At 46.8% G+C, this 15,854-nt stretch overlaps 1 protein-coding gene across 1 annotated transcript in view; it reads right to left on the bottom strand.

Moving 5' to 3' along the window:
* The window catches only part of RAB11FIP3 (RAB11 family interacting protein 3), a 108,504-nt gene extending 92,858 nt beyond the window's left edge, over positions 1–15,646 (bottom strand). The window contains exon 1 of the mRNA XM_063142909.1: positions 15,270–15,646. Coding sequence (XP_062998979.1) covers positions 15,270–15,566 — 297 coding nt within the window. The 5' untranslated portion in view covers positions 15,567–15,646. The remainder of the gene's footprint in view (positions 1–15,269) is intronic.
* Positions 15,647–15,854: the final 208 nt, after the last annotated feature.

Below are 15,854 nucleotides of genomic sequence, written 5' to 3'. Positions count from 1 at the left end.
CCACATTTTCCATACCATGCATAATTTTGTACACCTCTATCATGTCTCCCCTTTGCCTCCTTTTTTAGTCGAAATGGAGAGAAGCATCTTTTGGACTTCCTTCTGTTTGTTCAACTATTGCCCAGTTTGTGACTCTGATGGATGATTTGCATGTGCGAGCAAGCAGAGAGGGCACACAATGTGAGAGTTGTGAACCCCAGCTTTCTTTGCAATATTGCCAGGAGATTCCTAGGCGCCCCTCCTGGAGCGCACACCATTTCAGCTGGTGCCCCTGCCGATACGGCTGACACCTGCGTGGGTCGCCTTTACGTTCAAGCACCCAGGCCCTTCATGGTTCAGAAACAAGAGACCAAACTGAACTGGCAAATTTCGCTTATTTGTTACCCTTTCAAGCAGAGTCTTCCGCTGCCTGAATATGCTAGGATAACATCACGCTGCTGTTGAGGGTGTGGGGGAAGAGAAAAAGGAGGAAATCGGTTTGCATTTAATACACACACACTCAGGACCGACTCTGGGCAAACTACTGTTCTGGCTGAAAACCACAACCACAAATATGAATTGCCTCGAACCAACTTTCCTCTTCCTCGAACGTTGTAGCAAGCTCCGTTTTCAATAAGGTATTTTCCTGACTTCTTTGTTCTAAATTTTGTACAAAATTAGGCATGGGGTGGAGAATGTGGATGGGGAGACATAGAATCATAGAATAGCAGAGTTGGAAGGGAGCTACAAGGCCATCGAGTCCAACCCCCTGCTCAGTGCAGGAATCCACCCTAAAGCATCCCTGAGAGATGGTTGTCCAGCTGCCTCTTGAAGGCCTCTAGTGTGGGAGAGCCCACAACCTCCCTAGGTAACTGATTCCATTGTTGTACTGCTCTAACAGTCAGGAAGTTTTTCCTGATGTCCAGCTGGAATCTGGCTTCCTTGAACTTGAGCCCGTTATTCCGCGTCCTGCACTCTGGGAGGATCGAGAAGAGATCCTGGCCCTCCTCTATGTGACAACCTTTCAAGTACTTGAAGAGTGCTATCATGTCTCCCCTCCATCTTCATTCTCCAAAATACTAGAACCCGGGGTCATCCCATGAAGGTGATTGGTGGGAGATCCAGGACAAATAAAAGGAATTATTATTTAAATACCACTCCATAGCCAAAGCTCTCTGGGCGGTTTACTTCTTCACACAGCGTAAACTATGGAATTCACTACCACAAGATGTAGTGATGGCCACCAATTTGGATGGTTTTAAAGGGGGTTTGGATAAATTCCTGGAGGTGAAGGCTATCCAGGGCTACTAGCCCTGATGGTTATGTGCTACCTCCAGTATCCAAGGCAGTAAGCTTGTGTGCACCAGTTGCTGGGGAACATGGGTGGCAGGGTGCTGTTGCACCATGTCCTGCTTGTGGGTCCCTGGTCAACAGCTGGTTGGCCACTGTGTGAACAGAGTGCTGGACTAGATGGACCCTCAGTGTGATCCAGCATGGCACCTCTTATGTTCTTAAAAAGGAGACATTCTTTGGGATTTTCATTTGTACGTTGAGATAGGCGTGTGCTATAAAGCAGAACCTGTTTGCTAGAATCATTCATGTACATTTCTGTGTACAGTTCTGGTCACCACACCTAAAAAAAAAAAAGTTATCAGAGAGCAGATGGAAGTGCTGAAAAGGGTAACTAAAATGATCAAGGGGCTGGAGCATCTCCCCTATGAGGGAAGGTTACAACAGCTGGGATTGTTTAGCTTGGGGGGGGGGCGGAAGGAGGCTAAGGGGAGACATGATAGAGGTGTACAAAATTATTTATGGTGTGGAGAATGTGGATAGGGAGAGATTTTTCTCATTCTCCCCTAATACTGGAACCCAATGGAGTCATCCCATGAAGGTGATTGGTGGGAGATTCAGGACCGACAAAAGGAAGGACTTCTTCACATAGCGCAGAGTTAAACTATGGGATTTGCTACCACAAGATGTAGTCATGGCCACTAATTTAGAAGACATTAGAAGGGGGTTGGATAAATTCCTGGAGGAAAAGTCTATCAATGGCTACTAGTTCCGATGGCTTTGTGCTACCTCCAGCATCCGAAGCAGTAAGCCTATGTATACCAGTTCCTGGGGAACATGGGCAATAGGGTGCTGTTGTACCTGTGTCCTGGTTGCTGGTCGACAGCTGGTTGGCCACTGTATGAACAGTGTGCTGGACTAGATGGACCCTTGGTCTGATCCAGCAGTTCTATGGTAACGCTCTGCTCATGTCATGTTCAGAGTCAGACAGCTGGCTCACCACATGGCCAGATATGGTCACGCAGCATGGCAGCCTGCATCCACCCTGAGATTATTGGGATGCAGCCTTCAGCAGTAGAGGTCTGTGTAGTGAGTTTGATGGTGCTCAGCCAAGGCAATACGCTTCAGCCAAACCATGCTCTCAGAGGGTTCTGTTCTTCTCCCGCACCAGAAAAAGAAAAGTGGGTATTCAAAGAGAGAGAGAGAGAGAGAGATCTACATCCTTGTTTAATCTTGTCAGCTTCTTTGTCCCTACTTAATAGCTAGGATGGGATTCTTGGAAGGAGCCAACTCAATCTTTGTGAGCCAGGGAGAGCTTGGAGACTTTCTTGAAAGGCAACAGGGCTTGGGCCAAACAGCTCACTTAGCACAACGCGGAGACGTTGCTCCCTATTTCCAATCTAAATACCACCTTCCTCCAACCTGATCAGAGACAGGCTGGAGAGTATCAGAGGCAGTAAGCCTATATACACCAGATGCTGGGGAACATGGGTGGGAGGGTGCTGTTGTACCATGTCCTACTTGTGGGTCTCTGGTCGACAGTTGGTTGGCCAGAGTGTTGGACTAGATGGATCTTGGTTTGATCCAGCAGGCCCTCCGGATGCGTTAGACTAGAGTTCCCTTTGTCCCCAGCCAACATGGCCATTGGCTGCTATATATGGATAGCAAACTCCTTCTCCAACAGCCAACCAGAACCATCCATGCACACGGGGGAGGTATCACCATGCTTGGGAAACCCCCATGCTTTGCAGAAGTAGAAAAAACAATCTGGGGGGGGGGGAGAGAACTGAAGGGGGCACCTCCCCACAAAAGAAAAGAAAAAAGCCTATACACAACTAAGCATGCTCAGTGGCCACAGGGCTGACACTTGAGGGGCAGGGGGGTGGAGGAGAGAAAAACTGAAAGCCAGGCCAAGAGGGGGAACAGAATATCCTGAAACGAGGCATGGCTGACTGGCACCATGAAGACTCCACGCTACAACATTTTGTTGCAGATCTCACCACTGTAGGTTTATTACCCCCTCCCCATCTGTTATCTTTGGACCAAGGAAGCGCCAAATCGGCTGTGAAACAGAGATTAACTGACACAGATTATCAGGAGCTGCGAAGAGCTGCTTGGGGATCACGTTCCCCACAGTTCCCCATCATTACAGGGAGGCGTGATAGACCCCCATAAGATGGAATGCCCTGTTTAGGCTGGTTAACTATTACTAAATAGTTCTCTTTGGCAAGGTTTGATGCTTCTCCCCTCCAAATTATTAGAGGGAAGATTTAATAAAACTTCAGTGAATAACAGATGCTCCCCTTGTAGAGTCCATCCTGCATGCTCTACTTGTTGTAGCTATTATCAAAACACCAGAAAAGTCCTAGTATATTTCATCACACTGTTTTTCCCTGACTACTCCTTTGAGTCACTTACGATTATTTCATTCCAGGATATCAGCAAGTTAATTCCTGAGCAAGTGGCTAAAAACCTGAACCTGGTTATCCTCACTAAATCACTTATGATTATTTGATTATACCCCTCACGCAGACAAATGTACTGCTCATTCCGTGACAGATTTTGTATCCCTCTATTTTACAAATTTGTACTTATTAATACTTGTACATTTAATATAATGAACTACTGGTCTGTTTACTGTAAATAAAGATTGATTGATGGTCTCCTTTTCATTCTGCTTTGGATTCTCTCTCTCTCTTTCTGTCTCTCTCTGGGGCTGCTCACACAACATGCTAACCCACACGCCATGGCTGAGTGTGGGTTGTTTTGAACTATGAGTTGCTTGTTGAACTGTGGGTTGTTTGTTGAACCATGGGTTACAACCTTGTCTCTATGCAGCCAGGTTGGCTTGTTAACCAGTGTGGCTTATTTTTCTGAACCAGCCACCTTGAGAACCCATGGTTTGTTGTTGGGTTGTTCAGGGTGGTCAACAAGCCACACTGCATGGTTAACACATCAGCTTGGCTGCGTTCAAACAACACATTAACCACCCTGCTGGAAAATGTACTGCGTTCAGACAACACGCTAACCCATGGTTCAACAAACCACCCATGGCTCAAAACAACCCACACTCAACCACTGTTCTCTCAGTTTTAGCAAAGGCTTTCCACTAGGGATGTGCTCCGCTTCTAATCGGACCGGCGAATTAGAAGCGGAGCAGGGTGCTTCGCCTCCCCTTAAGGCGGAGGCGAAGAGGATTGGGGGGCCGGTGGAGCGTGGCGAAGAGGATCAAGGTGAAGGCGGATCCTTCGCCTCGATCCGGAGCTCCGCCGGAAAGGTAAGTGGAGTTTACCGGGCCCTGCCGCTGTCGCTGTCGCCCATGCGGCGACAGCGGCAGGGCCCGGTAAACCACCCCCTCCTCTCCCTTACCTGCCTCCGTCCGCGGTCCATCGGCTTCTTCAATTGAGCCCGCGGTTCAATCAGGAAGTCTAGGCCGCACGGCCCAGACTTCCTGGTTGAACCACGGGCTCAATTGAAGAAGCCGACGGACCGCGGACGGAGGCAGGTAAGGCCCCCCTCCCCCTTGGTCCCTTACCGGGCTCTGCCGCCATCGCCGCACGGGCGGCGACAGCGGCAGGGCCCGGTAAACCCCCCCTCCTCTCCCTTACCTGCCTCCGTCCGCGGTCCATCGGCTTCTTCAATTCAGCCCGCAGTTCAACCAGGAAGTCTAGGCCGCACTTGCGGCCCAGACTTCCTGGTTGAACTGCGGGCTCAATTGAAGAAGCCGACGGACCGCGGACAGAGGCAGGTAAGGCCCCCCTCCCCCTTGGTCCCTTATCGGGCTCTGCCGCCATCGCTGCACAGGTGGCAACAGCAGCAGGGCCCAGTAACCCCCCCGCCCTCCTCTCCCGGCCTTACCTGGCACCACTCCCCTCCACTGCGGAGCTCCGATTCGGAGCCGAAGCTCTGCAGCGAAGAGGAGCGGAGTATGGGCGGCGCGGAACGAGCCGATCCGAAATTTTCGGATCGGCCCGCGGGGCGGAGCGGGGGATCCGTGCACACCCCTACTTTCCACTTTTGAGGAAAGGCCTGTCTAGCATCATTACACCAGAGTTACAACGCACATCAATCTTCCACAGTTCACAGGTGCTGACTCTTCCCATTTTGGATTGTGGTGGCCACACCACAGGTTTTAACATGTGCCTACCTTGCAGCTCTGCCTACATTTACCACAAAACTCCCCTAAGCAGGTTCATTCGTCCGTACGTCATTGATCCCAACTTTCCTTCCAGAAGAATTTAAGACAGCTTTATGCAAAAACTAATAATCTATTATTGTGTGATGGCCGCCTGGTTACTGTGGGTGTAACTACCATATGGTTTGCCTTAAACTAGAGCAAAAGCCTGTTGACAGCCTGGAATTACACAAAAGACAGCTAATGTTCCTAAATGATCCAAAATGCCTGACAGATGCGAGCTCCTTGGGAGCTTCTTGTTAGAAGATCAGTTTCTCGAAGCAGAATTCTCCAGAAAATTTTGAACAGAAAAGCCATTAGTTTGGAGAAAGGGATGTGTATGTGTCAGGGTTCCTTCTAAGAACTGGACCCAATGAGCAACTACATAAGGATCTTTTACCTCCTGAAGAGCCCCCACCTTCCTTCCTTTACCATCCCATTCCCAATCATGTGGGGTTTAGGCTGTAGACATGAGGTGAGTGACACTCCAGACACTTTAGGTTTAACACAACAGGTTACTAGAATATTTAAACAACCAAATTACAAGTAAAGGCATTTTGTCAATAGAGTTGTAAGATACAAAAGAAAAAAAGGATACAAAGGAGGAAAAATAAAAGGAGGAAAAATGCCAGTTCTTTTACCCTAGCTGCATTCAGGCTTTTCCAGCTGCTTCTTCCTCATACTCTCTTCTTTTCTTGCTCTCTCTCTCGGGATTTCTACTCTCTTTTTATACCCTCTTCCCCCAAAGGAGTAAGTACTGTTTCAACCTTGAAGAAATAAATCTTAACCAAAGAAATGAAACTATTCCTCTCAGCGATATCTCCTCCAACAGAAAAACCCCAGGCCTCTAAGGCCTGACCTTTCTACTTTGCCTCTGGAGACCTCAAACCTTCACAGTATGCTATGTATGTAATTATGCATATAGCTTCAGCTATTGGGCAGTAAAGAACTATAATACACACATAAATATGTAACTAACAAGAGAGACAGTTTTGGCTCCACACAGAGAGAAAGAAGTAGAGAAAGTTCACTGCAGATGCAGGTTTCTGATGGGAGGTTGCACATCTACTGTCAGGGAGGGGTGTCCATGCTCTTTGCCTCCATCTATGCTCTACTAATATATTTGCAAATAAATCACAAATTAAAAAGACAGCAGAAGCCAAACCCAGGTGGCTCTGATCTGCTTGCAAAGGCGTGGGGCGGGGGATAACAATATAATCACAAAATAGTGCAAATCTATCTTTTTAGTTAACACACAGACCCTGGAAACATAAGAGGGGCCATGATGGATCAGACTAAGGGTTCATCTATCCATCACTAGTTCACACAGTGGCCAACCAGCTATCGACCAGGGACCCGTAAGCAGGACACGGTGCAATAGCATAACAACCTCCCATCCGTATTCCCCAAGAAAGCCAGGGTGGGGAGAGAAAGAAGAAAAGGTTTGTACCATGTACAACAAACTACAGATGAAAAAAATGTGAGGGAAGACATCTTGCTGGAAAGTGTTCCATTATAAAAATAACTACCATTATAACCACCGTTATAAGATCAGAGACAAACTGGGACCTCAATACCTGACGGAACGCCTCTCCCGACGTGAATATACCCGGTCACTACGTTCAACATCTAAGGTCCTCCTCCGGGTGCCTACTCCGAGAGAGGCTCGGAGTGTGGCAACAAGGGATAGGGCCTTTTCGGTGGTGGCCCCCAGACTATGGAATGATCTCCCTGATGAAGCTCGCCTGGCGCCAACGCTGCTATCCTTCCGGCGCCAGGTTAAGACTTTACTCTTTGCCCAGGCATATGGCGGCACATCCTAATTACCCACATGTTTAGTTTTTAATCGGTTTTTAATGTTTTATGTGTGTATGTTCTGTGTTTTAGAGTTTTAAATTTTGTATACTTGTTTTTACCTCAATTTTAGAATTTCTGTAAACCGTCCAGAGAGCCCTGGCTATGGGAGTGGTATATAAGTGTAATAAATAAATAAATAAAGCTACAAAGTGGGATTAAAACACCTTGTGAAGTAACTAGTCAAGGAAGAGCCCAAAGTTTGGACAAATGAAAAGTGCACATGAATATTTGAAGCATCGCTTCTCAAGGGAAAGACGATCTACTGTTGAGAACAATAGGGTGAAATTTAAGGAGAGGCACGGAAGAGGAGCATCAATAATATAAAGAAATCCAGGCAGGATTCACGTTAGGAGACACCCTGCTGCGGCATCGTAACCCTGGACATGCCCAGCTCCAGTGGTCATGATCCTGTCCAACAAACCACATCAAAAACTCCAGAGACAAGATTAATCCACTTCACCTTGTTTTATTGTGCCACGAACCAAGTGAACAGGTCTTGAATCATTTACACATTAACCTTTTGATTTGTGCCATCATAACACTGATGGTGCTATATAAATAAATAATAATAATAATAATAATAATGTTTTGGGGTGTTCAAAGCCCTTTGTTTATCTTATCTAAGTAATCCTTCCAACAGCCCTCCGGATTAGGTCAGTATTGCTATCCCCATATTGTATACGGAGACGGGCTGTGGGATAAGCAGAGGAAATACTGTTATGGACTTCCAGGTTCAAATTTTTAGCCACTACGCCAAGGAAGGGCAGAAGGTAGCTATCCAGAGGTTTTGGACTTCAGTTTCCAGAAGCCTCTGCCCAACATGGCCATGCAAAACATGGAGCTGAGATGCAAAACATCTAAAGATCTATGCCCTGCCCAGCCCTGCATGTCACAACACTAGCAGGGCTGGACATATATGAAACACAGTGAGGCAACCGTCTCTGGCAGCAGATTCGGAGGGGGGCAGCAGTGAAAAGGTGTTGGGAGGGCAGAGCTGCATGGGATTCAGTCACCAGACTAATCATACATTTAACGGAGGTGAGGAGGGACACCGCCATCTTGCCTTCACCTCAGGCTCCAAAGTGACCTGAGTCACAAGTTCGTTGCAATAGCGTGCTCTGTGCTCTCACAGTATCCTCATCGGGGAAACAACGCCAACAGGGACTTGGACCAGAACAACTTTTGAGAGCTGAAACAAGACATACATCACAAAAGAGGAAAATACTGAGATTCTTCTTGTCATTTGTTCTCTCTGTTTGTGGTCCTATATTGAAATTTATCTTCTGCAAGGAACGAGAAGTTCTGACAGACCAGAACAGTAAAAAAAAAGAAGACGATTTATACCAGGGCCTAGGCTGTGGAGGGGACCTGCAAGCAGCACACAGCCCTGCTCCACCCCCAACGCTAGAAGTCACCCATAGAATTCCAGCTCTCAGTTGGCTTCCAGTGATGCTAACTGGGGGTGTGGGGGCACAAAACAATAGCCCGGTGAGGACTGAACATGCTCAGTGGCCACAGAACACTGTCCATTGGGGAGGGGAAGAGGCAGAAAACCGTGGGGAACAGGTATTCTGCAAAAGGGCATAGCAGGCTAGCACCCTGAACAGGAAGACTCCATGCTGCAACATTTTGTTGCAGACCCCACCTGTATGTACATTATTGGGGGGGGGGGAGTTCCCCCAGATTTCAACTAGCTATCCCAAGTCGCAACTGTTTCAGGTGTGAACACTCAGGAAAGACTTCCCTTTATATGCTAGGAGGCTCGGTTGGATCTGACGAGAATTACCCAGCATGGAGGAATTAGCAGCTTGCAGCCTCGAAGATCGTTTTGGAGGGCTGACAGAGAGTAATTCCTTGCCTCTTCCTGCTCTGAAATTGAGAACGGTAAGCAGGAGTAGCTTAAACACACCACAGCACAGCTCCAGAAGGCCTTAAAAACCCATTGCTCCTTTCCCATTGGATAGAAATAACCGACACACGGGCCAATTTTGCAATTCCAAAGATAAAACAACTTGTTTCTACTCCCTTGCAATTGTAGCATTCTATGACTTTCAGAGAAACAGGCCAGCAGCACCTAACCCAAATACAGATTTATCAGGTCGGCCCCCATTTTCACCTCAAGGCTCGACTTCTGCAATGCGCTGTACATAGGGCTACCATTGTACCTAGTTCGGAAACTTCAACTAGTTCAAAATATGGCAGCCAGGTTGGTCACCGGTACATCTAGGGGTGAGCATATTACCCCAACATTAAAATCACTCCACTGGCTGCCAATTAGTTTCCAGGCGAAGTACAAAGTGTTGGTCATTACCTTTAAAGCCCTAAATGGTTTGGGTTCAGGTTACCTGCGGGATCGCCTTCTCCCATACAGTCCGCCCCGCACCCTCAGGTCCTCTGGGGTGAACTTACTTCAGTCAGCTAAAACTAGGCTGACATCAGTTTCCCAGAGGACCTTTTCTTGTCACCCCCAGATTGTGGAATGGCCTGCCGGAGGAGATTTGTAATATTAACTCTCTGTGATTTTAAGGCAGCTTTGAAGACTAGCCTTTTCCAACAGGCCTACCCACATCAATGTAAAATCAAGAATTTTTAAGATGTGTTGATTCCTGTATTAATGTTGTTCCCCGCCTCAATCCAAAGGGAGAGGTGGATAAGAAATAAATATATTATTATTTATTATTATTATTATTACTATTGCACGGTACAGTCCTGCTAGACTAGCATTCCAGGCTGCAGATGGGGGAACCAGATGCTGAAATGCTGCCCACAGACTCCTCATCTACAGTAAGCCAGTATATCACAAAGATGGGGGTCCAATTTATCATTCTCCCCTTGGTGCTAGCTCTCTATGCATGGGGAATTTGTGATCTAGGAAAGCCTGCCCTTGCATGCTGAAGTGGTCCAGTCCAGGCAGGGCTATACCACGAGAGCGCCAACGCATATGTTCAGTACTCACTTTCAAATCAAGCGCTCAGATTCATAGTCGTCACACAGCAGTCAGGTTAAGTTTTATTCTTACAATCGCCTTAGTAAAATGCACCATGTGTAGAAAGCTCCTGATCAGTGTTGGAACAAGCCAACCAAACCCTCTTCCATGATACTCCGTTCCACTCCCTTCCACGTGCCAACTCACCATTCTGAACCTACTCGGTCCTCAATGGCTGTTTTGGGTCTCCTCTTAAGAGACTTTTTGTACTGCAAACCTTGAGGTTCCTCTAAGCTTTCTGGTTCCACTCTTGGGTATGAAAGGAGCCTTTTGGGCTACATATGCAACGGCACTGAACATCAGAAATAAAGGGAACGACAGGGGTTAGAAAGCCACATGACCAATAATATATTAATTTGTGCTTTTCAATACATAACACCCACACACCCACGCCCAAAAGTGTCCCTTCCTTTCTGCACATCCTCAAAGGAAATAGCATGTCAGGCTTGAGTCCAGCAGGCCACTTACTATTCCGCTATTCAATTTTCTACCCCGCAACAGACAAAAGGGATGTTCACACAACACGCTAACCCACATTTAGTGGTTGAGTGTGAGTTGTTGTTGAACGGTGGGTTGTTTGTTGAACTGCGGGTTAGTGTGCTGCTTGAACCCAGGACATTTTCCACAAGGCAACTCGTTAACAAACCACGGGTACTCAAGGTGGCTTGTTCCAAAAAAATAAATAAGCCACCCTGCATGGTTAACAAGCAGGAAATGTCCTGGGTTCAGACAACACACTAACCCACAGTTCAACAAACAAGCCCACGGTTCAAAAATAACCCACCCTCAACCACTGAGTGTGGGTTAGAGTGTTGTGCAAACCCAATCAACCTGTATAGAACTGCCACAGGGGAGCAGATATGTACAGTACTTGTAGCAGAGGTTCCTGGTTTAAATGTCATCCAAACTATATACTTTCTTGGTCACCGTCATCCACCCACCATCTGCTATGCCATTAGTTTTGCTTTATACAGCTGTTGCACAAATTACTGAGCTCTCGTAGGAATAAATGCACGGTATGAACACGACATATAATTGCAATTAAGACGATGCCAACACACCCACCAAGAACAGATTTAAAGATGCAAACCTGCAGTAAAGGGGCCAGAAGAAAGATACTTTGCAACAAGATTTTAATCTCCGCCAATGTTTAGGCTGAACAGCTCCATATGGCGTGTGTAATAGAGCCATATATACACCCACACAAGCCTTGATGTAGAAAGACTTTGACATCCTGCCTTGGAGACAACCACTGGATTACTCCCGTTTTATTATATCACATTACTACACACACATCCCCTTACTAGACTCTTACTATTCCATTTCTGACATCTAAGCAAACAACAGATCGGTACGCCTCTATTACATGGAGACAGAGGATGCTTAATTCAGATTTGTTTTTTAAGAGACTAACTGAATGCTGCTTTTCTCAAGCTTTATAGTTCACCCTTAGCTATTTTCTCACCACCCGCTGATGTTTGGATCACATCACGGATCACAGCAGGAGCAGGGAGGATCAGACATGCAGATCACCTGTTAACACAGCCTTCCCCCACCTGGGATTCCAACTCCCTTGTGCCCCAGGAACGCTGAGAGTTCTAGTCCAAAGACACCCTGCGGGGGAAGGCAGCATTAACATCTTTGGGTCCCAGGTTGGCTCCAGAATTGTACAATTTGACACTGCAGTTTAATGCTCTGTTTAGCTTTTGCTCCCATGTGCTTAACTTTGTCTCTCACCTATAATTTAGACAACCACCATTTGCCCCCCAAATAGGAATGCTAATACCCTATTGAGTTTTACTCCTACCTTTCCTCCAAGGAGTTCAGAGTGGCATATTTGACTCTACCCATATGTTATCCTCACAACAACCCTGTGAGATAGGCCAGGCAGACAGTGAAAGACACACACACACAGAGGCCAAAGGTCACCCAATGAGCTTCATGGTTGAGTGGGAATTTGAACCAGGATCTCCCCAGACCTAGCTTAATACTCAAACCCAGTCTTGACAAACTTGGTGTCTTCCAGACATTCATAATCTAAGGTCCTCTTCCACGTGCATCCTCCAAGGGAGGCTCAGAAGGCAGCAACAAGGGAGAGGGCCTTTTTGGTGGTGGCCCTCCAAATCTGGAATGATCTCCCCAACAAGGCCCACCTGCTGCCAACATTGTTATCTTTTCGGCGCCAGGTTAACACCTTCCTCTTCCCTCAGGCATCTGGCAGCATAGGATGAGGTTTTAATCACATCCTGGATTTTTCTTACTACTGTTTAAATTTGTTTTAGATACATGTGTGTCTGTGCGTGTGTGTGCATTTATATGTCAATGGCTTTTATACTTCATATAATGCATTTTAAGGGGTTTTAACCTCTGTAAACTTCCCAGAGAGCTTCGGCTATTGGGCAGAATGTAAAGGTAATAAATACAAGGACCACCATGTTTTACCTAGGAGGTTAACCTCACCACCACCCCATGCCCTTGTGACAGAATCCACGCTCATCACAACCGCACAGTGCAAGGGCAAAATTAAAAGACCAATTTAGAGCCCAAAAACACAGGCTCAGGGGAGAAACATCTGCATTAAAACCATCTTTCGGAAGTACTCTAGCGTGATGCCCCAGGAGAGTAGCTACCAATTGACACAACAGTTCATCACAGAAAAGAGGATACAGCTAGGCCGGGTTGTTAAAAAATAAAGCCAAACCGGTACACTTACAGCGGATCCCAAGTTAAGTGAACTGACACAGATTGGACAGGACTAAATTCACCCATCACACTACCTCTAGCCTTTCGACTGCCTCATTTCGGCTAGATGCCAATCGGAAGACCAGCCCTGACGTAAGCAGCAAATTTCAGTCAGGCCTTCCACAGCATCTCTTGTTCAACAGAGATCATGTAAGCAAGTGTAAGGTGATGCACGTTGGGGCAAAAAAACCCAACTTCAAGTACAACCTGATGGGATCTGAGTTGGCAGTGACCGAACAAGAAAGAGATCTTGGGATTGTGGTGGATAGCTCAATGAAAATGTCCACCCAGTGTGTGGCCGCTGTAAAGAAGGCAAACTCCATGTTAGGCATTATAAGAAAAAGAATTGAGAATAAAACGGCCAGTATTGTACTGCCCTTATACAAATCGATGGTGCGACCACACTTAGAATACTGTGTACAGCTCCGGTCACCACACCTAAAAAGGGATATTACAGAGCTGGAAAAAGTGCAGAAAAGGGCAACTAAAATGATGAAGGGGCTGGAGCATCTCCCCTCTGAGGGAAGGTTGCATCAACTGGGATTGTTTAGCTTGGAAAACAGGAGGCTAAGAGGAGACATGATAGAGGTGTACAAAATTATGCATGGTATGGAGAATGTGGATAGGGAGACATTTTTCTTCCTCTCTCAAAATACTAGAACCAGGGGACATCCCTTGAAGCTGATTGGTGATCCAGGACAAATAAAAGGAAGGACTTCTTTTACCCTACCCTGTGCCTGTTTGCATTCTCTTCCCCTCCTTATTGTTTTACTATGATTTTATTAGATTGTAAGCCTATGCGGCAAAGTCTCAGCACCATGGACATTGATGGTGCTATATAAATAAATAAATAAATAAATAATAATAATAATAATAATAATAATAATAATAACAGCACATAGTTAAATTATGGAACACACTACCACAGGATGAAGTGATGGCCATCAATTTGGATGGCTTTAAAAGGGGGTTGGATAAATTCCTGGAGGCAAAGGCTATCAATGGCTACTAGCACTGATGGCTATGTGCTACCTCTAGTATTTGAGGCAGTAAGCCTGTGTGCCCCAGTTGCTGGGGAACATGGGTGGGAGAGTGTTGTTGCAACATGCCCTGCTTGTTCATCCCTGGCCGATGGCTGGTTGGCCACTGTGTGAACAGAGTGCTGGACTAGATGGACCCTTGGTCTGATCCAGCAGGGCACTTATGTTATCACGTTAAACTAGGGAAGCAAGATGAAAGTCAAATACAAAATTAGGTATCAAATTTGATCAGGTGCCATTATATTATTTGGAGTAAGTGGCACCACCATTACACGCACACAGTTTGGGTGACAGTTACAACAGATTATGAAACTAAAAGCCTTCGGTGACTTCTTCAAGCCTAAGACTAGTTTATATATGCAATCAACAGCAATCAACAATAAAACCTTTTCCTGGGCTGTTCCACATCAGCCTACAGGTGGAAATTGCCACCTGAATACTTCCCCTATTCAACCCCACAAACCCAGAATGCCCTGCCAGGTGGAGAGCTAGCAAATCAGGAAGAAAGGTTCAGCCTAGCTACTTTTCTAAAAGTGTATGAAACATCCCAGCTCTCACTTGCAGTGTCTACCGTACATTCCAGGAGCAGCCTTGCTACCAGTATAACTTGGGCCTAAGAAGGGCAGACCCTACCATTAGGCAGGTGCGTCCAGCAGCCAATTTTGGGTGTCCCGAGAAGGCAATAAATGGTTAGTTAATTGGTTTATTATTGTTGTATTTTTACTTCCCCAGAGAGGCATCTCAAGTGCCAAAATGACTTGACCAGCCTTGGGTACTATGTGCCTTGATTTGGGAAGGGGGGGTGGGAAGAAACCATTTGTTATTCTACCAAAGGCCAGAAATGCAACCAAACCTCAGTAACCTCAATAGCATTTACTTCTGAGTAAACACGACTAGAACTAGACCATCCATCAAAAGCAGAGTACGTCTAATAACAAAGGTACTAGCTGAAATTACTCAGTAATTCCCCCCAACCCGAAGCAAAAACTCCAACACTACAGAAGCATCCACAATAACAACACTGCACGAGAAGCGATGTTTTCGTTCAGTTATAAGATGTTACAAATACACACGCACGTTATTTATCTACCTAGAGGTGAATGAATGAATGAAACTACACAGGGGCAATTCATTCTAGGAGGCAAACCAAGGCCACCAACCTTATCAACCGTTAATTAAAACCACAAGAAGTCGACATTACCTGTTCTGCTCCATAGACTGTGGCAAACTGGACGAACTCCTCTATCCGCACAAAACCATCCCCATCACGGTCCAGGGCATCGAAGACAGCTCGGAGCCGGGGAGCCTCCTCGGGAGAACTCGGAGACTGGTCCTCAGTATGTTCGGCCTGCCCAAACTCGTGTTGCGGGCCGAGATTACTGGAAGACTGGAGAGGAGGAAAGAGGTCCACTCCCGAGCCAAGCTGGGGGATGATGGCCAAGTCCAACGGCCTCAACAAAGGGCTGCCAGGGCAGATTTGGGGTTCACAGCCATCCATCTCTTTAGTCCAAGGGGGACTCAAGAGGAGCCCGTCCAAGGACCCCTCTTTGTGAGAAGGCGCAGTCTCTAGGAGCAAGTCCCTCTCCTCTTGGAGGGTCTCCTGAGTTTGGGCGAAGATCTCACCTGGGCTCAATTCCTCCAGGCTGCCCACTACAACCAGTTGTAAATCCTGAGGAACCGGAGACTCGACCCCGCCTAAGGAGACGGGCCCCGATTCTGCACACTGCTGCAGCTCCGACGCCTGAGTTTGGGGGAAGATCTCTGCTGGGCTCAACTCCTCCGGGCT

This window comes from Elgaria multicarinata, chromosome 17, assembly GCF_023053635.1.
Source record: "Elgaria multicarinata webbii isolate HBS135686 ecotype San Diego chromosome 17, rElgMul1.1.pri, whole genome shotgun sequence".
Lineage (NCBI taxonomy): Eukaryota > Metazoa > Chordata > Lepidosauria > Squamata > Anguidae > Elgaria > Elgaria multicarinata.
The sequence above is the reverse complement of the archived record's forward strand: the minus strand, read 5'-3'. Positions and strand labels throughout refer to the sequence as shown.